At 40.4% G+C, this 24,443-nt stretch overlaps 4 protein-coding genes across 4 annotated transcripts in view; 2 read left to right on the forward strand and 2 right to left on the reverse strand.

The window, feature by feature from the left end:
* polrmt (polymerase (RNA) mitochondrial (DNA directed)) overlaps positions 1–24,443 on the forward strand; it is a 511,894-nt gene that overhangs the window by 355,783 nt on the left and 131,668 nt on the right. The gene's annotated exons all lie outside the window — the stretch shown is intronic.
* tmem161a (transmembrane protein 161A) overlaps positions 1–24,443 on the forward strand; it is a 398,404-nt gene that overhangs the window by 209,385 nt on the left and 164,576 nt on the right. The window lies entirely within an intron of this gene.
* On the reverse strand, positions 2,253–20,155 carry cilp2 (cartilage intermediate layer protein 2). The gene is made up of 9 exons (XM_061033427.1): positions 19,023–20,155; positions 11,557–11,634; positions 10,298–10,567; positions 9,909–10,091; positions 9,279–9,434; positions 8,882–9,199; positions 8,428–8,536; positions 8,023–8,180; positions 2,253–6,031 (listed from the first exon to the last, which is right to left on the reverse strand). Exons 1-9 carry the CDS (start codon positions 19,084–19,086, stop codon positions 3,624–3,626), a joined length of 3,744 nt encoding a protein of 1,247 aa, XP_060889410.1. The 5' UTR covers positions 19,087–20,155; the 3' UTR covers positions 2,253–3,623.
* Positions 22,591–24,443, reverse strand: part of yjefn3 (YjeF N-terminal domain containing 3) — a 50,334-nt gene continuing 48,481 nt past the window's right edge. The window contains exons 5-6 of the mRNA XM_061033431.1: positions 23,678–23,828; positions 22,591–23,391 (exon numbers count right to left, since the gene is read on the reverse strand). Coding sequence (XP_060889414.1) covers positions 23,195–23,391; positions 23,678–23,828 — 348 coding nt within the window. The 3' untranslated portion in view covers positions 22,591–23,194. The remainder of the gene's footprint in view (positions 23,392–23,677; positions 23,829–24,443) is intronic.

Genomic DNA, 24,443 nt, shown 5'->3' on the forward strand with positions numbered 1-24,443 from the left:
GGAATGTGTCAAAATGGTTTGGCAAAGATTATTTTCTTGACTAAGTGGAAACCTCCAGTGTTCCAAAATAAAGCCAATGCAGAACTGCTGCAGTTCCTTGAGTGTCTACTTGAGGAGGGCTGCACACCCCAGGAAGCTCCATTAGCACCTATGTTAAACATGTTTACATCCTGGTTCAATAAACAAATTTAGTTCTTATAGATAATATCTCTATTTGAGAAAACCGTATGGGGGTAAAAACAAATTAGATGACTCATCGGTTTTGATTTTATTAAAGCTGAGAGTTATGCAATAACTTGCATGATAAGGGTGTGGCTGATTTGGCCGACAGGAGGCTTAAGGCTCACCTAACCTCCAACTCTTTGCGTGTTTCTAGGTTGATTGAAAGTAAGGTGGAGACAGCATTTGTGATCTTCACTGAAGAATAGCACCATGTCATTCTCTACTTGCAGGGTTTACAGAGGACCCTGACAAGTTATTTCCCCTGTTTCCAGTCTTTATGCTTAGCCAAGCTAACAGGCTGAATCCGATGTCGGTTTGTTTTTAATGTGTGAAACTGCTGTAGCTGCGGTGTAGGGTATCAGACAAAGAGATTATCAGCATGCTGTAGAAAACACCTTTGGTTACATTTGACTTCAAACAAAGAATTGAAATGAGTAATACATTTGACGGTTGAAAGAAAGTAGTATAAGATTTTTTTAATGAAAAAACAACATTTTTGCACATGTACAAGACAAAATCAGCAGAGAGGTACCGCAAACCGAAAAGTTCCTCACAGGGGCTATGTCAGTGGCTAGTCCAACTGATATTCTTACCGATATTAAATGAGACTATTTCTTTTTTTCTAAACAAAAGAGACTTTGCTATGTGTTTTATGTGTTGAATTCAGGCTTAAACTATATTTGATTCTTTTCATTAATGATTAAACCAAACATTGCAAAGGATGTTTAATCTGCTTTGAAGTTTCCCAAGAAGACAGAGAACTGTTAAAGATCCCAGCTTACTTTCCCATGCTGAACCTTACATAATGGTTTACTCAGCCTATTATTGTGACCTTGTCCTTCAAACCCCTCTGAAGGCTTCTCTTCATGAATAAGCCAATTCTCCTGTCAAAGCATTCTCCTCTAAAACCTGCATTCTTCCATGTGCAACCACTTTTGAAGCCTGATGTTTTCTAAGTGATTGACTGTTAGGCCAAAGACCACTAATATTTTCCCTTCCTTTTTTCCACTGTACCCCAAAAATGATTAAATCCATCACTGGATAATCCCCTCCCCTGCTCTGCCTCTTGAAGTCTTTGGTCTAACATTTCCTCCAGTTGCTCTACAGCTGTCGGTCCTCCTCAGCTGACCTCACACACCATTGCATTTTTATAGGACTTATCTCTTCCCACACCTGGATTCAATCATCGTCTTTTTTTATCGGGTGGATGCTACATCTGCTGCAGGGTTATGTTTGTTTTCATCTGGAGATCCGGACTATTCTGTTGCTAATGGTCTACAGGCCTGTGATTGGAGAGTTCGGTGGTAATAGTGAAGGTTCGATGTGTTGTCAAACCATATTACTTTATTTCAAGTGTTTTCAGGAGTTTGCCTCTCCAAGTGCGTTTTGGAAAGAGACTGTTGTTTGAAGTGGGTACAATTATGAATGTCGCTTTATAAATATCTGGTTTTAATTTATACATAAACATCACACTATTTTGAGCTCACAAGCAATAAATCTTTTGCCCATTAGGATTGAAAATGTTGGAAAAAACACGTCTAGAGTTAACTTCATAAATGACTGGATGCCAATTTGGAAGTGTATCTGTTCAACCATAATACCTTTGGGCCCAGTATGGTTATTTACTAACTTTGTATCGTCAAAATAAAAATGTATAGCAGTTTGTTGAAGTTAGGGTATAATGTATGACTTCTCAAGAGAAAATGAAATTTACTTTCCTATCAATAGAAGGCTTATATTTACTTCCCAGCATTGTTCCTTCTCCTTCATTTGGCTTTGGATGACCTTAGCTTGAAAGGCTTCTCCCATGGGCCTGCAAGTTCCTGTTTAGCAGATTAACAAGTTTGGTGCTTTTATCAGCAATGGAAACTTCTTCCTATTGCCATGTTTAATTTTAAAATAGCCAAATATTTTAAGTTAAAAAAAAAACAATCCGTCCTAATATCTATTAAGATATAATTTATTCATATTCTTATACACTGTCATATTGACTGGATTCATAAAAAAATTGGCTAGGTTAGGTTCACTGAGCATTTTGACCTCCACAAATACAATTGCTCTCTGGAGTTGAAAAGATTGCTATGGTGTACAATTTGTAAAATCAACACAGTCATGCAGCAATATACAAAGAGGTTTATAGAGTCTATGCAGTTAAGAGAATTGAAAAATGATTACAAAGCTGTTAAATTATTTGCTTAAAATAACTCAAAACAAGTCTCATTCAAGATCTTGTACAAACACCTTGACCAAACTTTCAGCTACGCTTACTGAAGGAGTTCTTGCTCAAATGAACAGAAGCACTTGCTATGTACTTTGAATTTGTCTTCAAGGCTTCATTAAGAATTGTTAAGTTAAATTACATAGTTATTGCACTTATGACCGCTCACAATATTACCCCAAAATATTACCCAATAACACAAAAAGGTTAATTCAGACACTAAGTCTGAGTCTCTGTAATGGCTTCTGTGAAAGAAAAAATATTCTGGAAAATGTCATTTTGAGTAACATTTTGTTTCGTGATGCTAATGTGGAATGTGCAGTTGAAAAAGTCCTACCTTATGTACGCTCAAATTTTCTAATTTTAAACAACCAGTTCTTAGCAATGAGAATCTATTCTTGTCTAAGCAAAGGTTTGGATCTTGTACTTTTAAGTAGGTGTGGAAGGACATGTGGCTGACTCACAGTTGGCAATAGGGCATGCTTAAAAAACATTTTAACAAGCGTGACTGAAAACATCCTCTGTTCCCTTTGTGGCATACCCAGGAGAGAGGTTAATAGGTTGAGAGAGTTTCCCAGTTTGTAAAAGGGCTCAGTGTCCACTGTACTTGCAACAAGGATTTCAAGTTGATTCCTTTTTTGATGCTGTGTAGAAGTTCAGTGGAAAGCAATGGCCAATTATGATTTGTTCGGGGGACTAGCGTAATATTTATAGTTTAAGGAGGTTTGATTTCTATCCAAGTGTAGAGAGACGTCAGCAAAACACCCACAGTGGAATGCCACAGAATTAAAACTATTAAACTTCCATTCTCAACATCAATAAAGTATATTTCTCAAAAAAATGTGACCACAGCTAATCAAGTGAATGCCAGTCATTGCATTTCTTAAAAAAAAGGAGGGAGGGAGAAAATTTATATACCAAACCCTTCAAGTAAATAAAAGTCTAATGAATCTCTTCAATTCATTGATTTTGCTGAAATGCTGTCTTCCTTGTTTTTTTTCATTTCCATAGTCAGGAGGGAGTTCACACTCCTCAACTGATGGGAAACTTTTACTTCCTCAACATGATGCCATCAGAACAGTCTTTACTAAAGTCCTAGAATTGTATAGCATAGAATCCTTGAATAATTCCATCAATGCAATGAACCATCCATTATATCATCTTAGCCTACTTGGTGGCACATCTATTGGCGTTGTTGTGTGCGCATAGACACTCTTCTCCTTGTTGTAGAGCTAACTCTGCGACTCTCGGTCCGCTGCTCTGAAGGATAGGCCACCACCCGGGTGGATGATCTCTGCACCTGCAGACCCTCAGATTCTCGCATGTCCCTTGCCATCTGAGATAGTGTCTGACCTGGGTTGGTTTGCAGACGTTGGAAAAGGCTTTCTCTGCTAATTTTCCTCTCTGGGCAGCTGAACGTCAATGCCACTCCAGAATCTGACTTCATCTCTCTGGAGAAACCATCTGATGTTCCATCAAAGCAACGGCCTATAGCAATTTCCTTGGCCAACCTAGGATTCTGGTCTGTGACTGTGTAGATGCCATAGTTGTGTCCTAAAGGATCAACCGGGGCTAGCATCGTGAATGCATTGGATTCATTGTTTTGAGCTACTGGTGGATGTTTGATGAGATACTCTTGTAGGAGGTTGTTTGTGCCTATCTTGCGACAGTTCCCCTGTGGAAGGACTGATATTAGGGATCTGTCAACCTCAGCTTGATCAAACAACATGCCGCTGCATTTGAACTCCACACAGGCTGCTGAGGTGTTGGCTTCTCGCATGTCCCTGGTGCTGCGAATGTCTCTTATGCCATAAAGTTTGCCTGTTGTTTCCTTGTGTGTTCCTCCAAGATTCTTTGACCTGACCATCACTTCCTTCTGTCCTTGAATCCTGACCTTAATGAAGCAAGCTCTAAACTCCTGGGGATTAGGCCACCAGGAGAGGTAGTCCCCTGTCCAGGTTGTTAAATCATTCTCCTCAAAAGGAACAACATTGTATTCATACTTGTCCTTTTCAACTCTGAAGAATCTGAAGTGATTTGCATCAACAGGAGCATTCTCACAAGCTATTGAACTCTGATAAGGATATATTGGCCCATTGGTTTCATCTAGATTATTTTGATTAGGCTTTGCCAAGTTGATTCTGAAGGCCGTTTTCTTCAGAGCTGGATCATCATGGTCGGAGCGCTGGTAGTCTATTTTATCGAGATATGGCTGAGAAACTCCAATGATATTTGGATTCATCTTGGGGGAGGAAGGAGCTGCCTCCAGTTCTTCTCCACCCATCATTGCTGTAACATAAGCTGTGTAAGCATCAGGCCTTTGGGCGTCACAAAAAGCTGGTAAACAGGCTCCGTTGGGTCCAGTTATGACACTGTCAAAGCGTCCCCATGCCCTAGGATTGGAGGAATAACCTGGTTTTGGTTCCAAGTTTATTAAACTTATCACAACACCCTCTAGCTGCTCACTAGATAGGAACTTGTCACTCATGTAGGCACGGACTTTAACATAACAGCGTCTGTTTTCAGGCACATCTAAGTTAAAAAGCCGACGTTCTCTGATCTCCATGTTGCCTATGAGAAATGTGCGCTCCTCTCGTTTGCTCCGTCCGTGGCCACCAGTAGTTGTGGTGTAGGAGAAGTCGCTCTCCTCTTCCCAGACTCCTGTGTCTGGGTTTAGAGACCACAGCTTCATTTTGGGAATGTGCTCTTGCATTTTGACATGCTGTGTGTCAAGAAGGACTTGAACAGCTCCGGCTCCAAGTACGTCTTTGTTGGTCTCGTCTCTGAAATCCACAGAAAACATGCCATAGGTCCTCAAAGGAAGCATGTCACCCTCGTTATCCACAAAGTTAAGATCACCAGGGGCTGCAGCGGCAGTAGTGATATTTCTTGGGTCAATGAATGTGACGCTGGCTTTCACAGTTCCCTCATATATTTCTCCATTGTCCTTGTGGAAAGAGTTTGGAGGAATTACCAATTGACCAATGGGGTCTTCCCCTATCATTTCACCAAGGGAAATAGAGTTGGTCTCACCTGCATTAATATCAATTGGTGTCTGCTTTCTCATTACCTTTACATCATGGTAGATGGAACCACCTTTCCTATCAAAGATGAACACCTTAGGGGTGTCAAGAAACTTTTCAGTGGGGTCAACAAAGTTCACCACTAATCGCTGTGTGTCAGGAGTAATTTTTAAGGTGAAACTTCCTTGGTATCCAGTAGTGCCAACCCTGTCTTTACCAATGTAGATATGGCCAAAACGCAGAGGTTCATTATTGTCAGCTGTGACCACTCTGCCACGAACCAGAACAGTTGGCTGCAAACACTTCTGACAGGTGCACTGGGTCACAGCCCGGATAGGGAGGTCGTAGCTCCCACAGTCAATTGTACGACTTTCCATACTTTGGACCCCACAGCAGAACCCATCTCCATCTCTGCAGCGCATATCAAAGTCTAGGGAGCCAGCACATTTGTTGTGAGGGCAGCGGCCAGCGTTGTAGAACATGGAGTCTGTCCCAGGTTGAACACAGTCTGGTGGCAGTCTGACAAAGTGCGTCTCAGGGGTTGAATTACATGCTGGTGTTCCTTTAGCTGTGGATAAAATGAGATATTACATTAAGCTAGTGTTGATAGGCCACATAGAAAGGATGAATTAGTATTCTTGTATAAAAACATCAAAAATGTGCCTAGTGCAAAAAATATTGGGCAGTTAGCTATTAAGATTAATTTTGTCCTTGCCTTGGTTTTAAAAGATGAGTACAGACTAGCCATATTGAAGGCTGGTCTGCTGAGTAATACTTCCTCTTACAAAACCTATCTTTATATGAAAGCAAGTCCAATGTTTTACATTTTTATTTTAAGATTGTGTGGTACTAGGTAATTGTAAATCAATGAATGAGTGGAATAGGAAAAGCTTGAAGTGATTACATTGGAACTTGCAAGTGCAGCAATAAAACCTTTATTTTTCATACATAGTTGTGAACACACATAAAATATATTAATGCAAACCCAGAATGTCCTTATGCCCTAAGAGTACCTGTGAGTGGCCAAGTTGGATGTAAAATGTACATAAGGGATTTGGAAAATAAAGGCTTGTTTGTTGACAAGTTGTTGTTTGCCACTGGCAAAATAATTATTTGTACCTGATATCATGGTTAAACTCCAAGGCAAGTATCCCTCCCCCTTAGTAAATCAATATTGTAGACACTTGAGCATTGTTATGTTTATGAAATATCATCATAGTTCTTCTGATGGCAATATGTTTTTAAGTTTTCCTTGATTATAAATTATGTTCCCCTTGTCACCCGCATAAATTGTGGTAAACATTATAAATTGGAGAGGATATTGTATATTGACGTTATAGCATTACAGCCTTTTTTTCATCCTGCTCTTAGTCTCAGGTGTTGAAATGCACACACAATGTCTCCTGCAATAATTACTTTCGGAGTCCTGGGATTGGTTAGAAACTTGAGATAGATGGCTTTAGTGATCTTCCATGAATACCCTGTTTGTTAATATGTTTCTTGGCAAACAAGCTCTTGAAGGATATTAGCAATGTGTAGTCCTCCCACACGGATGTGGAAAAGCATAGTTTTATGACTGAGGGAGAGAAAAAACAGGATTTATTGACAAACTTGGATTTCATCTGGGTGGATAAATCGGGGTCTGAGGTTTTACAGTGTCCAGAGCCGTCTTAGACAATAAAGAATCCCAGTTTGGTTGAAACTTTAACCAATGTAAACATAATAAAAACGTACTGCTCCAAGTGCAGCCACATTATGTCAGCCCTGATATATTTTTATTTTCCGATTTTTTTCTAAGGCAATGTTTTTTCGCCCCTAATGACAGCCTCTTTACTGGATTTCTCTCTCCCTCAGATGTAGGACACTGTGGTTTTGATTTGAATCATTTAAATGCAGGGCCATGTCTCATGGATGACTTAGTTTGAGCTTAGTGCTGACATTCCTTGTAAAGTGTGTATTCAACGTCAGAGGCAGCAGCTCTTTATTCAGTCAAATGAATTGCGGTTGTTTGCTTTTTGTCAGTGGTTTTGTAGAACTTTGACTTAATACGTCATTGTCAAATGAAGTGGGATTGCAGCCATTCTCAAAAATAATCCCTGTGTACCACTCAGTATAATCACTGTGAATTAGTTTCTCTACAGGCTGACGATGATGAATTACATCTTACATTACATCACTGTGACATTGACAAGAAGGGAGTTTTTTTGTCTGTCTTCATGACTGTGAGAACAAACTTTCGGCACCAGAAAACATTTTTTTTTCGCTCTTAAACACTTGGAGTTCAACACTTCCCTGTCATTTGCAATATAAGTTTATTTGGTAAATAATGATCAAGAACACTGTCTAAGGGTTTAAAGCCTTACTGCTTCTAAGTGTAAAAAAAAAATCGACTCTCAAGTATATCAATGTTTTTAATCATGTGACAAACATGTCCAAGATTTACCCCGTACCTGGCCAATGTCAACTGGGATTGGCTCCCTCCTGTAAAACCTTAAGCTAATGGTAGAATCAACTAAGTTACAGGGTTATTTCAAGCTCCAGCTCCAATACTATACATACCAATCACAGTAAGGAGGGCTGGAGAGGACTTGATGCTGCCTGCAGGGCTGCTGGTTTTGCAGTAGTACTGTCCTGATTGCTCCAGCTTCAGGTCACGCAGTACAAGGTCCTCTTCATACTTGTACACCTTCCTGTCCAGCAAAGTCCCATTGTGGAACCTTGAAAGTAGTCACAGAGCCATAGAAAATAAACATCAAGTGTTTTTTTTTATACATATAGATAAACATATAGGCTACATTAAAATGTACATTATAAAATAAAAAATACCTATATTATCTTATACTGCAAGTGAAATTTGAATTTCTAGACCCTAAAATGGAAAAATGTTAAAGTGGACACTGATGCTAGCTGTTTTTTTGTGTTAACGTGTCCTTGATAATGTGCCAGCATTATCATTCATCTCACCAGTAGTATTTGTCAGGTATTGGTGATCCAGTTGCCTTGCAGCAAAACAGCACCCGCGCTCCTTCATAACGTACTTTGTCCTCAGGGTGCTTCACAATGTACGGCTTCTCTGTGGAAAGCAAAAAGGAGCAAACTCTGAAGTCTTTACTCTGAGTAATGTTAATGGTTGTTGCATAGTTTTTAGAACCTCATAAAAATAAGTCAAACATTTCTCTTTATCCTCACATTGGTCTCAGGGCTTATGAAATATGATTGTAGTGAGAGTTACTGTAAAGCTGTGTAAAGCTTAGCGCAGTTTTGGTTTTATTTGGTCCCTATGCAACAGTGCTCCAGACAGTGGGAATTCTTACAATAGACCAGACTGTTTATGTTGTAGTTTTATCAATCTCCTGTTTTCTATGGCCTGAGATTTTTTTTTACTGGAAGATTTACGGCTGATGTTTTTAGCACTCACCAGCAGACTTGAGGAGAGCATGTACCCAAGACAACCCTGTGGTGTTACTGGAGGTGGACACAGTGATCGGGGCGAACTTCTCTTTCCGGATGGAGATCAAGGTAGAGCTGGAGGAGCAGACTCCTGGGAGCCTGAACCGACCTTTGGCATCTGTTCGCGCTCGGATCACCTTAGGCTGATTGGCCAGAGCCACCCATGCTCCTGCCACAGGGACATTAGTCACAGTGTGGACCTCTCCATGCAGCACATGGCCTTGACACACACACCTGCTGCAGTCCTCACTGGGCCGGCCCTCAGTGCACACAATCTGACATTTGGCTGTAGGGAGGAAGACAGAAATTTTAAAACAGTGTTAAAACAGAGATAGTACAACATTTACAGCACAAAACCAGCATACCTGGGCATTGACCCTTCCCACATTTCTGTATTTCAACAGGCCGTCCAGCACAATGAACTGTCCCCGAGTCTCTCACACAGGTCCTCCTCCGTATCCTGCGACCTCCTCCGCAGGTCACTGAGCACGTTCCCCACCTACCCCACGGACTCCACTTGGCTGTTCACACAGAGAAACAGGAATAATGTGAGTATGCATGTCATTTAAACGGTAGAAACAGTTCACCGACTGTGACTAAATGGGGATTATAATAGTATATCAGGCAAACAAAGTGGAAAGCTGATTAAACAGCTGGATTTGAAAGAATTATGATTGCAATTAGTGTAATCAGGTACGGTCACAATTATCATTACATGGTTTTGTTTTGCCAAAGTTCTTGCTGGAGGATAGCTTCCTGATCAACTTCAGTTTTTAATGGAAAAACCTCAACAATTACCCTGTAACAATTGAGCATTTTGATCCAAATGGTTGGTGTCTGTGTTTTATTCAGTTCAGTACAAAACTAGGCCTTAAAAGCAGTGTTTTCAAGTTAGCAGACAACAATTTGCAATGGAAGTGGATTGCTCACATGCCCACCAACCGGTTGTTCGTTCACATTACATGACATTGTGTAACCATATGAGTAAATTTCACCTGTACAGGGAGGGTTTGAGCACTCCCTCCTTTCTGAATGATGCCCCTGACATGCTGGCACCAGCAGGAGAGGCATTGGCTGGGTGTTGACACATTTCCTCTGGCGGACCTGGATGCCTACATCATCACAGACGGATGTTGAACAGGGACCCCACTCGCTCCAGTCGGTCCAGTAACTCTGCACTAAACACACACATTGAAGGACAGAGTGTGATATCCTGAGCGGAGCTGGCATCATGTGACGCTAACAGAAAGCACATCATGTAACATGTACTGTATGTATCCAGTGTTCACTTGCACGTGTTAGCATGTTTTCATTCATGTGTTGGAATGTTTATATTTATGAAGTAACAGCTTGTACAGTCCTGACTTGCTGTCAGACGAGCTACCTGGGGGACACTGAAAGCGGACATGATAGTTGGAGCAGATGCGGCCCTGAGGCTGTTCTTTGTTGATGCACCAGAAGCCCTTCTCCAGACTAGAGTGGACCACTTCTCCCGTGTCTGCAGCTGCCACCCAGTCTGTGGTCCGAGCCTCCATGGCTGTGGGCCGGGAACAGACCCTTTCCCTGTAGTAGAAACGAATGGCCTCCAAGCGCTCGTAATCTCCATTCCCTCCTGGATGGTCGATGTTGAACCAAGACGTCCACTCTGTCACGCCTGGAAGAACATCGAGGGGAGAAGAATGGTGGGTTACAATGATAGAGAAAAAGTCAAACAGAAAGAAAACAATTGAGCTTTTGATCAAGAGATAAAGGAGGGGAGTTGGGGGAGCTGGGCGTGCTGTAGCTGGTTTTACACGGGGGGAAGACATGGGTCAGTACCAAGAAAAAGCAAGAGACAGGAAAACTGCTGGGATGGGTTACAAACTTTAAAACGAGGTCTGCTACCACCATTTAAATCTGACTTCATACACCCCAGGGAGCCCTGCAATGTCCAGGTTTTTTCCAGGCCTCCAAGCCTGACTGATGAGACATATTGTCTAGATTTTTTGTGTGCTGCATGTTTTGAAGTCTGAGCATATCCTCAGGACAAATTTGAGATATTAAAAACAAAAGGACACACTGATTCAATTCTTTGTTGAGAAAGTAATAAATGGACTCGAGGCAACAACCCATATACAAACAGTGTTATCTTTTGTTGGTTTTCTCAATTGTGTACCACAGCAACAGGAAATTGCAATTATTTTTTTTCTGTTACTGATGCATCACAGCACACAGGATGCTGATTGTTTGAAACTGCTCTGTGGTGTTGTGATAAAATCTCGACGTTTAGTCACCATGTATCACAAAGTATGAGTATCCTGGCTGTGTTTATAGCTTTTTTAAATTTCTCACCAATTGTGGAAATGCATATTATTGCATTCGGACAGTATGGGTTGTAAGTGCCTTAATGTGTGCCTCACTAATCCTGCTTAAACTCCAACAGCTAACAATGTCGATAAGTGGGACAAATAAGCAGATCAAGCTTTAATATTCAATTTCATGTTGTGCTTGAATCACAAGTATACCCCCATCTCTTTATCTTAAACCGTGCTTCTCTGCCACACATCTCTCCCTCTGAACTTCCACTTCAACTTTCACATTTGTCAGTTATAAAGCCCTTGCAACAAAGCCAGCTCTGAATCTCACTGCTGATGGATTCAGTACCTGTTGACTGCGTGTCGGTGAAGGCGTTGATGGCTGCTCTTCTGTTTCTGTCTGACTGACTCCTGGTTCTCGCAAATCCTACAGAAAAAAGAGAAAAACGTGATTATAAAGAAATAGTCACTAAAGTCGTCTGTTTTAAACTTTTAAAGACATATTTTAAAGAACATAGATTAGAATCCAAAAGTACAGAGCTTTAAGAAGATACAGTTGCTGTGAGTGAGAGAGAGCAGGGGGAAGTCCATTCAAATCCACAGGTTGGCAAATACTAACATTTCTTATGTCTTTTTGGCATCTCATTGGAAAGTTATTTTGATGACTCTTAAAAGAAAAGGAGGCAACATTTCATTACTGAAATCTGATAAATGTGTTTGTGCTATTTAAACAGCCCGCAGGAGTTTGCGTTTTCATTTTTTGGTAATTAAAAACAAGAAATTAACAAATATTTGTTTTTTTGTTGTTGCAAATTAAATCCAGCTTTTATCTTTTGATCTCTGCATTTCTCTTCTTATTTCCTCTTCAATGAACAGTATGTCAATTCTGCTGCCAAGGGGTTCTCAATCACAACAATAACAAAACATGACATCAAGGTTGGCGGGGGATCATGGGAGTCATTCTCTCTGCTACTCCACCCCCACGCCCGATGAAAATGAACTTCGAGCTGACCAAAGTCAAGATCAAGGGCGAAACGGCCCGAAGGAAGTGAATAATGTTTACTGACGAGCTAATGTATCCACGTATAATTTACATCACGTTATCACAGCAGCAGTACAGCAGCTTTCATTAGCAGTTCACGCTTCCTTCTGCAGCGGTTTTGATGTAACATCTTGTGTTTCCACGGCAAGGCTAAACATGTCATGTCTGTAACGGCAGCCGCTACGACAAGACTTTCAATTGTTGATTTTTGCGGATTTCCTGACTCGTGACTCGACTTGGACCCGAGCACTGATGACTTGGACCAGGACTACAGCATTAACTGCATTCTTACACGGAATATTGAGGTGATAACTCTCTTATTTATTGATAAAGACTGTTTTATGTCCAAGGTTTTTTTTTTGTACAAGGCTCTAGTACATCTTCAGTGTTGGGCAAGGGCTGGCAAATGTGTTTACCTGCATGCATTTTTTATTCCCTACATTTTTAACATTATTCATCTAAGCCACAGGCCACTCATTCTCTCTCCTTGTTCTTCCCTTTTACTTCTCTATCTGCTCCTTTACCCTTTGTCTTTTTGTGGATTTTGTCACTGCTGCTTCTCCTACTTGGCGGCAACACCTCGTTCTTATTCCAAACAACGGAACATCCTCTCCATTCATCATCTCCCCCAATGCTCTTTGTCATATATCTTCATGCCTCAGCTCATTTCTTACCCCTCCTCCCTGCTTGTCCTCCCCCTGTCCTCCCTTCCTCTCCTGATCTATCAACAAGCTGCCGCCACTGAGGATGCTAATCAAGCTCCAGCTGTGACAAATCAGTGCATGCCAAGTCATCTGTTAGCCCGCAGCTGAGCCAGACAGCGTCATGTAATCTGCTCCATCACCGTTTGACGGAGCACATACACATCAACAGTGTGTACACACAGGAACAAATGCTTTCATACACACATTTTTTTGCAGTTTTTCTTATGGATTAATGACATGACTATAATGTACGCACACACAGCATGCCTTAATCACTGAGTCATTCTTACATCATCATCATCATTTTTTTGCATGTTTGATCATACCATGAAAGCACTTATTAGAGAAATAATTCAATCCAGCGTTCATTGTAAATTTGGCTCCATGTCCTGTTTTCCCCTCTGCTCTGAAGTCTAATGATTCACTTTCCAACAGAACAAAATTTTTATGTTTTCAAAAGCGTCACTTGTTTAGTTGACATTTCATCTTTGAGTGTCACTTAGGCTGCACGGAAAACACAAATGTCACGGAGCATAAAAGAAACAAAAATAATCTTATGCAAGCGTATGTGTGTGTGTGTGTGTGTGTGTGTGCGTCGAGCGTGTGTCTGTCTGTGTGCATTATACGTGCACACACTTAGCACTTTCAGCGAGATGCTGCTGATTTTACGAGGAGAGAGTCCCAGCACAAGGCCAGTATCAATCCCTGTCCTCGCTGGTTTTTACGGCTCACTTCAAGTCTTTCTTGTCATGCCAGCACATTTCTTTTCAACCCCTGAACATTTTTTGATAGATTTAGCAAAGCAGGGCAGTAGCTCAACAGAACAAAGATAGACTATCCAAAAATGTATTACATAAGTTTTAGGGTCAAATACAGACAGTCGTCCGACCTTTGCAATGCTTTATTGTGCCCCTGGCTTAAAAAAAGAAAAGAAAAGCATTGATAGGTTTCCACATAGGCTTTGTCTCTCTGATACACTGGAATAACCTGATAAACAGAAGCAAATGCTTTCACACTGATCTGCTGGGCAGATGTGGCTCTGCTTTCAGGTTTCGTTTAGTAAATCAAATAGTTTTTCCACCCTTCTTCTTCTTTTGTCTACTGGATTGTGAGCCTGTTTTGTGGCTGGTTGCATTTAAAAAAAAAAGTTTTCTGCCACTTCACAGAATATGTGTTGATATAAAACTTAGTAATAGATTCTACAAGAGAGGTTCTTTTTAAACTTGGAAGGAAAGCACATGGGGACTGGACACAAACCACCTTTTTTTGTGTGTAATATATTCAACTTTCACTTCCAAACTTGTGGCTAATTAATTACCTTCCCTCCTCAAAGGTGGAACCATTTCTTTCCAAGAAATTACGAAGCTATTTTTTTTTCCTGCTTTTATTGCGTAACACTTTTTTTTTTCGCATTCACACCTAAACAAAGAGAATTTACAGCAGAGCCATTTGACTCCTGATTATCATTTCAAGATGTTAGCAAATGAAAGCTAAATAGCGAATGATTCTCAGTCTTGAGTTTTATGAGGTGTCTAATGGTTTTAAAAAGTTAAAAGAGGAAACTCAGATTACCTAGAGCAGAAGGCAATTGTAGAGGGAGTGACCTCAGTTGTGGCAGATAGAAACTGGCCTGATTCCTGCGGCGGACTCACAGAGCTTATTCTGCTTTTTGACCAGCATGTTAAAACTTTTTATTTTATTTTAAAAGCTGCAAGATTTTATTGGGGTAGTGCTTCATATGGCTGGTATGTGAGGAAATTTACCTCATCAAAGAGCAAATAACACAATTTTCCTGCCAAAAGAGCAAGGTCAGAACTTGTGATTTCCACTTTACAGCTACAAAAGTTAACTCAGAAACCCTCTCCTATATACTAAACTATGTTGTTTGTCCTGATGCTCTGTTTGCACTTTTTGTTGTTTGCTTTGCAGACTTTAGAACTTTATCTTTCACAGACTTCCAAGATTTTTTTGACATTTTTCTTCTTAACTAAACCACAAACATAAAGTGTTGGTCCATGTTCTTTGGAACAACACACTGAAGCATTTTCAGATCTGATGAGTTTGTGTACACAATCCTTTGTATGTGTCTTTAAAAACTGTTGGAAACATTTATTGTGAAGTTAATCTGCAAGTAAGAGAGACATGATTAAGGTATGGTTAAGAGACTAAAAGCTTGGTTAATTATAGGGAGGACAATTCAAATAAAAGTATTCTACTATAGGTTGCCATGTCGTGCTTTTTCTAATTTTTTCAACAGTGTCTGTGAGTTCTCTTAGCGGCAAAAACATGTTAAGAAACCCTCTCGAAATCCCTCCATGGGGAAAAATACATAGTTTGTCCTTTGATTTTTGTGAAGGTTTGTTCAGGTCAGAAAAACTGGTGGTGTTTCACTGATTTGTTGATTATGTCAAACTCAGCCTCTAACTAAGCAGATAATGTTGCTCTAAAACGCCCACACATGACTTCCTCCTCAACCTGTCCGAGTTCTGATTCTTAGAAAGCCATGAATCTAGAATGTTTATGTTATTTTGGGTATGTGCTGGACAGTTTTTGTAGTTTTTTGGAGAACTGTTTGGCAGTAGTGGGATTGATTTGGTGCTTTGCTCACACAAACATTTTAACTATATAAACCTTTCACAGCCAATGTAATGAAATGCATATAAGAACATATCAATTCTCTCATGCAGTTCCACCTTTGACATGAACCCCCACCATGTGCTGGTTATAATAAACCTCCTTCAGCCTCACTGTGACTCTCATAAACCACCGACAAGGTAACAAGATACATTATCGCTGCACCAATATAATAAAGGAACTTAATCTGCGGAAGTTTAGAGTGTCTGTTCCAGCCATATCCTAAGCACCTGAATGCCAGGCTACGTCAATAACATGTTTGAAATACAGCTACTGGATTATTGTTTATCCCACAAAGCACCCTTAGTCGTCCTTAACCCACTCTGAGTCTGTTGTGACAACTGCAATATCTTATTTCAGAGCACTATCTTTAGATTTACAACAAACGTCACAGTGCTTGCGTTTGATATACAGGCAGGTTTTCTTAAAGCTAGGCAACACAAAAGCAAGTCCACTATTAATAATCACCAGCCCCATTACAAAGGACGGCATCCCTCAGGTTCAGTTTCCTGGTAGGGGTTTTCTGACTACACAGAGTCTAATAAAAAGCTGCTGAAGAGAGGATGATGGAGGGGAAATATTCGACTTTATGAAGTTGCACCCAGAATGGGCAGATTAGAGCACAATGTGGCAGATGTTTGTTGGCAAAGAGACATGTCTGCATTCATTTAATAATGTGCCAGTTCCTTAAAAGTGAAAACACCCAGCCCCCACACAGTTATGTAAACCTTTGGACAAAGTTAAGCTCCCTAAGAAAACAAAGCTGTGCACTATTTGTTGATGAAGTGCTGTTTAAATTGAACAAAGACAGAGGTATTCCACGCATGAATTCAGTGATGTCAGTGCATGCATGGGTGTTTATTTGTGTGTGTGGGCCGGTGTATGTGATTATCTGTTTGCCATGTCAGATGGAAGTTGTTTATGTGTTTTTGGCTATAGTTTCTCCACTGGAGAGTGTGTTGCAGGTGAATCTGCTTTGTCTCCCTGTGTCTATCTCTTTCATTAACCCGATTTTCCTTGTTAATAAAAATCCAAGTCTGATTCCTTTAACATCTGTGGCTCATTAAAACTTTTAGACCACAATTTGGTCTCTGACATTAACTAATGATGCAAATAAACCACATCATTCACAGATTTACAAAGGCTTTGTGTTCTCTGGTATGTTCTCCTCGATGCTATTAAAAACACAGTTGGGCAGCGTTGAATTTCAGCAAGAAAAATATCTGGAGGTCCTAAGATGAACTTCTACACCTGTGTACTGGTACACAGCTTGGGGCTAGAAATTTCCAATTGAAAGCAGCAGTGTAGACCTGCAATAAATTACATTTTGGTCCACATATACATGGGCACATACATACACGGGGGAAAATGAAATATCTTCTTTGGTTTTTGTGGTGTTCATTAATGGGAATTTGTGCCTTTTCATTTAATCCATAGTTATCCCTGTCACAGTCATTAATGTCAGCTGGCCAGACAGCTCTGTGTTTGGAGCAGACAGTGGTCAGCGTCTGGAGAAGTATCCCTCCAGCTGCTCAAACACACACCATCTAGCTTTGCCAGGTAATCATGCAATCATGCAACAAAAAAAAAAAACAAAGAGAGGAGAAGACTTCAAGTTCTGTAGTAGGTTAAACAGGCCTGAATACAGTCACTATACAGTAACTGAAAAACAGACTTGTGGTAAGAGTTGGTAATGCCGCAGCTTTTCCCCTCTGACTTGCATTGAGCGTTCGGCAACAGCTGCCGCCTTCAAAATAGGCAAACAGCTCGTAAATCTGTGAGCTCTAAGGTGTATGGAGAGAGTGACAGAGAACAAGGCGAAGAGAGCGCACTTGATGGAAGGGAGCGGCGAGAAAAAGGTGTGGAAAGGGAAAACTGGGAGTGTGAAGAAATACCTGAGGGAGACAGGTTGGAAATAGTAAGTGAACAGATGAAGACAAACAGAAGGATGGAGACATACAGGCGTCACTGTTGCAAATAGGGCAGCAGTGAGGGCTGAGACTAGCATCAGAAATGAGAAAGGAAAGAGTGACATGCTGGCCAATTTGACAGGGGGAAAAGTGGACGGTAAAGTCATTCTACCTGTGCACCATACCACTCCTTTTATTCCATTCACTCATTTAGCCGAGCTCTTGTTTCCAAGGTGACAGGGTTTACATCTTTAAGGGCCGCTGGCACTGCCTCTCAGGGTGAAATGAGGACAAAAAAATGCACCACCTTACTGCAAGATGGGGATGTAATGCTAAAGGAGCTCGGCCCAGAGTATAAAATTTTACAATCCATTTTAAGGTCAGCATTCAGCTGCAGCTGTGGCACAATTTTCAGTTCAGCGTGAGTCAATCTGAATCACCATTTTCTACTGTAACCTCCTTTTTTTTGTCCAATAAAACAGTCTTTGATAAACTCATCAGTAAATGGCCCAGAGCCTGCGCGGGACATTTACGATTCTGCGGCCTCCAAATCCGACAAGATATGGAGACTATTAAGGTGTATGTACTGTCGTTTGCTTTTATGAACTGCCAGCTCCTGCTAATCGGGAGCAGCTGTAAGGCGGACAGAAAGGGACAACTTTGTAAAAAGTGATTCTATCTGTGTCTTTCAGGAGGATTGCTTCCAAAGGATGATAGGATAAAAATATAGGGTGTGGGGAATTTTATTTTCAAGCTTAAAAGCATCATTTTGTGCAGCACTTGTGTGGCTGATAGTTCATGACAAAATAAACTGTGGATTATATTGAAAATGTAGAGATTAAAATCTTAGTTCAAATCAATGCTGGTTGGTTAGTCAGCGCACTATGGCTGCGTTTTTCTAAAAACCAGGCCTTCTGCTCGCTGATCGTCGCTGCTACTGTGCTGCAGTTTGTCTTTACACATAAAAGATGTGTGGCTCCAAAGCCTTAGCGTCACCAACAGCACTTATCCTGTCGTCAACAGATCAACAAAGTTTTCTCTATCATTACACTAGACCACATGGGCACCAAATGAAGAGTTTTCCCTGTAAAGATTTCCTCCTCCTCCTCCTCCTCCTACTCCTCCTCCTCTTAACCTCCTTTTCTATCACCACGTGTTGTTGATTAGCCTGGTGCTGAAATACTCTGGTGACTGAACATCGCAGATTAAGAATTACTGTGGTGGTCTATACAATAACACACAACAATGCACACACTCTTATCATATGAGCTCACCACCAGACTTTTTCTCGAGAGTCCGCCTGCTCTGACATCCTCAGGGAAATGTGGTCAGCATAAAAAAAAAAAACTGTGCAGCTTTATTCACATGTGCTGTGGCCTCCTGCTTTTATTTGTGATTACTAATAATGACAAGAGGAAAAATTGTTGCAACTCCAAGCCGAAAACTCATTATTTAAAATCATTCCCTGTGATGTTCTGGTGTCATATATTCTGAAGGCGAAACAAAGAATTTCAGTCTCACTTACCTTGGCCCAGAGCCACTGAAGCCAGGAAAGACAGCAGGAGTGCCACCTTTTTTAATTCCAACATGGTCCCACACCTTCAATTATAGATGATATTTGTCTCTCTCTCTCTCTCTGATTCTCTACACAAATTGACATAAAATGCAAGAAAAAAAAAGAGCTTTTAGAGCTCAAAAAGCAGGCGCCTCAGTCCCTCAGGTGTGTGATGCTGCTGTCCGAGCAGAGCAGTGTTGAGTTGTTGAGTTGGAGGACAGGAGCTGAGCCGTTTTTAAAAGAAGGGGCATTGGGAGTGCACACCAATCCAGCCCCTCTCTGCTCACCATTGGCCAGTGAAATGCAGCATCTGGGTCCCCCCATATCATCTTCCAAAAAAAAGGTAAGGATATGGAGGGGGCAGAGGGAAAGAGAGAGAGAGAGAAGCTCACAGAGAGGGAGGGAGGATGTGTGTATGTGGAAGCTGAAAATAAAAAAGGTGTTTTCCTGTACGTCAACGCAAGACCTTCTGAAGTTCTGACTTTTTTGCAGCAATACTTTTACATTTATTTAATTTGTTTCGCTTTGTTTCTCTGTGTAGATGTTTTTATCCAAAGAGCAGGTGTGTCCATGCAGTACTTTTGAATGAATCACTTTTAAAGGAATTATTTTAATAATTTATTGTAGTGACAATCTTCACATTAAAACGTTGGGAAAATGTGTTTTTATGGTTTATAGTCTCTAAAATGTCATGCCCAACCGTGTTTGTCTTTGTCTAACTGTGTTTTTTTTTTTTTTTATCTGTCTTGCGACCAGACAAAGGACAGTGCCAGATGGTGCTCTGCCTCTGGTTCGACTTCTGGTTCAGTTTTGTAACTTTCTTAGAGTCACTGATTGCGGGGTGATGCGCTGCCAAAGAGTGGAAGTGGCGTCATATGGCATACCATTCAGGAAAAAACTAGGAACGCAGACGCAAGACGTGCTTATGAGGTGCAATGTACCCTGGCTCATTCGCAGCACTTGAATTGTTGCAATTAAGCACTAACACTTCTTATTAAAAATCTCTGTAAATGATAAATGTTACCTGTGTTCAGCTGTTCGGCTAGGTTACAAAAAAAGGAAGGGTTAAACAGAAACTTTTGAAAGAACGTTTTTTTTAAATAAATAAAACACATTTTGAAAAGATTATTTCATTGCATTAGTCCAACACTGACTGAATGTTTCCATCTAGATGAAGGTTCGTGGGAATAACAGTAACAAAAACTGTGACATTGTTTTTTAATGCTGCACAGTAAAGGGACGTTCTGAGGGAAGCTAATATACTTTAATGCAGTTTTAGGTACTTTTTTGTCATTTTGTCAAGGCCCCACGTCACAAGTCAGAAGTCGATGACTTGTTAATAGTCCCAAAGTGACATTTTCCCTAAACTGTTTCATAATAAATGTTCTTTTATTTCATCAAACAAATTCACAACTACTTATATGTTGCAGAACGTTCACCTTTTGCCTCCATTTTCTTCTCGTAACTCCTCAGATTTTAATAAATTCTAAACTGGGTGAGTGCTGAAAACTAGTTCAACCCAGTCCCTTATATATCGCAATCGAAGATATGAACAAACAACATCTTTCAAATAATTACATCTGCTAATGATAATCGAGAAATTCCCAGAGACACGTGGCACTGATGAGGAATTCCAGTCCTTTCATAAACCATCAGTTCAGGTCCACAACTTGTTTTGGTGCACCATTTTCACATGAGGCAAGGCCTGGCATGAACAAGGCCACATAAAACATTTCATGATGTGTACAAGTAGAGAAAGGAGACTATTTTGAGCATAAGGTTTTCAGCTTTAAGGTTGTTGATTCATGCAGCAACACAAATTATGAGAACTTATCATGCAGTCTGAAATAGGCCACCAATCCGCCTGTATCCTGTGAGTCAGACAATGTTTAGACAGATGATTTGCAGTGGATTAATTGTACACATAACTGATAAACAAAACTCTTATTCAAACAGTTAGAGGGATCAAACATTCATCATGTTTTTTATAAATTTGATTCTGTGTTTTGTGTGGTGGGGCTGTATAAAGCTCCTATCTTATAACGGGTAAACGTATCCTATAGTAGACCTTATGCACTCATCCCAATGAAAATGAACATTAAGTGCAATTTCAAACGGTCATTCACCTTTAACAGTCAAATCTGAAACATGGAAAGTGGATTATTGAAATATTTTTTTCGATTCATGAAACATCCATTGGTTGTTTGGTTTAGAAACAAATATTTATCACATTGAAAAAGAGCTGGAACCCTTTTTGTAATTTAGTTAATGCTCTGTAAACTCTTCAATTGCTTTTGTGTATTGTACAAAATAAACACTAGATTAATCTTTCTGCCTCATTGTGCACACAATACTTCTCCATATAGGACTATCTCTCACTGGATATAACAACAAGCCCCACTGTCAGTTATGATTGTCCAATTCTCCAGGCCATCGACATCTCCAAAGCTCATTACTCAACAGCTTTAAGGAAAAGCATAAAGGACAGAGTGGTGACAAGTCTTTGTTTCCTGACCGGGATTGGACAGGCATGAAAGACAGGACCGCTGAGCACTCAGACATATTTCTACAACCCTCGTCAGTTTCCCTCTGACAGATTTAATACCACCGAGTGAAAAAACGGGTCCACATTCCTTTTCACTGACTTTCTACACCCACTCACACATGTGCACACACACAGGGTATTAATGCATTAGTATTCAGGAGAAGCTCCTGTGCTTCATATAAATACACATTACCTCATCCATAAACAGCACAGCAGTCTCACTTAGTCATTCTCACTGAAGCCTGTAGCCCCGAGCTCGATAATGAGAGGCCTCCCTCCACAGCTGATTACAGCTCCATCACACCTGTTTATGGCTTTCCCTACCAAATCAAATCCAGTTGGAAACCAATAAACAGAATTAACAGTGTGCGCTCATCTTTGCAATTGCATTCAAAACACCTATAGGTGGACTAATGAGTAGGCATTGTCATCTAACAGATGTGTCTTAAGAGAGACATCCAAGAACATTACCACTACCAGACCCAGGGTCATTTTAATTCACCTTTAAATAATATTTATTTGAGTTGATAGGATAGCTAAGTAAGACAGACTTGCATAACAGGGCAGAGAGCCGTACCTGCGACCGGCGCATCGAGGATTGTGTGAGTCATTTATCATTTTCCTTTTAGCTCTGACAAAAGTGTCCTGTATATCTCTGACTAATGTGTCTAGCGGTTTAGCGATATGATTAACGACATTCTCCAGCTGACTTTGTTTGTCTGCTGTTTAATAAATATGTTGTGAACAAAGGATTCTTCTAACTTTTTTCGCCCAAAACATCTGGAGCCATATGCTTGATGAGAGCAGAGTTACTAGCCAAAAACAAACAATGAAAAATAGGCCAAAAGGCTAGAATAAATACTGCAATGTTGGTCTGTATTTCTTGTTGGGTGTCACGAAAATTGACCCAATTCTTTGTTACATGCAGCCATCGCTGGTATCACATAAACTTATCAGTGATCTAGGCCGAGGAAAACAAACAAGAAACTGAACCACCTCTTTAAAAGTAACATTTTATTCTACAACGAGGACTCTCTGCTTACTGTAACTTAAACAAATTGAATGCAGAATAGCAGGCTGACCATACAAACCAAGAACACAGAAATAGAAAATCTAAATTTGCCAGCCTACATTAATTCATCTCAGCAGCACACTTGGTAGAACGTTTTAAAAGAAAACATAAAAGCATCAGAACATGAACATTAAAAAAAAATGTTTTGAAGAAGAAAAAAAGATTCCAGTGGTTGACATCCAAGAAAATTCATCATTCTTTGCTGACTGTAAAAAAAGAGGAGAAATGTCTGTCTTTGTCATAGTAATCAGAAAACAGTTATGCTACAGCTTTTACAGGTAGACGGACACAAAAGTCTCCTCATGCCATTTTCCCAGTAGACATGACAGAAACTGCTGTTTCTAAATATGATCCTTTTACTGTAGCTCAACAGCACATTTGGCTAAGGTGTAGCGTGATTTACATAACTGAGATGTTAACATCAAATCACATTAACAATCTATAAAATACAAAACAAGAGGATAAATGTAACATACAGTCTTAGAAATGAGGAGAGGCCACGGTGACTCTTATGTTTCTCATTTGTTACAACTCTATGAGAGAGTCCGTGCCAGGGTAATCCGGGAGGTTAAGCTCGTATTTTTTCTGGATGTCATAGGGTAGGAAGCGTCCGGCCAAGAAATGCTTCCCCGAGAAACTCATAGCACACTTTTTTGGAGCTGTAAGGGAGATGAGAACTTCAGGGTTAATCCCATCCTGACTTGGTTCCTCTACGTCCCAACCTGGGAAAGACAGAAAAGGTGGGAGGAAAAAAAGAGGCATTTAAGGAGAGGAGGATTGTTATATTTCTTTGCCTGTTGGACTCTAACTCAGCAGGTAGTGTATTCAGGGTATGATGAGCTCACACTGAGCTGACTGTAGAGTAAGATTTATTCTCCACGTGTGCCTCCAGACTTGGAAAACTCCTGCTTGGGAGCCAAGGCTCCTAGGGAGCTGCCTGGAGGCCCATTTATCATGTTGTGTTTTTGAGCCTCCACCCTGATATCTACACGTTTTATGAACACTTACCTGAGGGCATATCCACACTAGCAATGGGGGTCTTGACTTGCTTAAGGGTGACCAGGATACCAGAGTAGGGCTCTTTAATGTTGGCACATTCTGTCTCTGGGCCCAGCATGGCATCAATCACTAGGTTGTAGGCATCGTTTATGAGCTGCACCTGAACACAACAGATCTCAGCATTAATTAACAGAGTTTAACTACTTGTAGACAAAAATCCATGAGAACAACCACGGACACCACCTCGGATCACCTTTCCAATTTGAGGGAATGTAAGCTGGTAAATGCATAAGAAATCAAACAAATCAAACAATCCCATTTATTGAAGGGAGGGATCCAAATCAGAAGTAATTTTCTGACTTTTTTCATTGATACAAAACAGTGGTTAATGGTTGTACTTCCTTGTCTCTCCATTAAAGCTACAATAAGTTTAACCAAGCATAAAAACTGCAAACATTTGGAGAAGCTGCAATATGAAACAATACGAAATGATAAGTTGTGATGCTATAAGCTCCAACATGATATAAACAGAAAGAAATGGAAAGGTAAGATAACATAATATATCACGATAAAAAATGATATGATTCAATACCATGTGTTATTGCAGGGGTGTCCAAAGTGCGGCCCGAGGGCCATTTGCGGCCCTTGAGGGGATTTTTTGCGGCCCGTTTTGTAAACTATGAAAAAAAACGTATGCAAAGTTTTTGCAAACAAGCGGACTGTTGTTTAACCATTTAATGACCTGAGCTAAATGCAGAAAGCTTTTCCGAAGAAA

This window comes from Labrus mixtus, chromosome 3 (genome assembly GCF_963584025.1).
Source record: "Labrus mixtus chromosome 3, fLabMix1.1, whole genome shotgun sequence".
Lineage (NCBI taxonomy): Eukaryota > Metazoa > Chordata > Actinopteri > Labriformes > Labridae > Labrus > Labrus mixtus.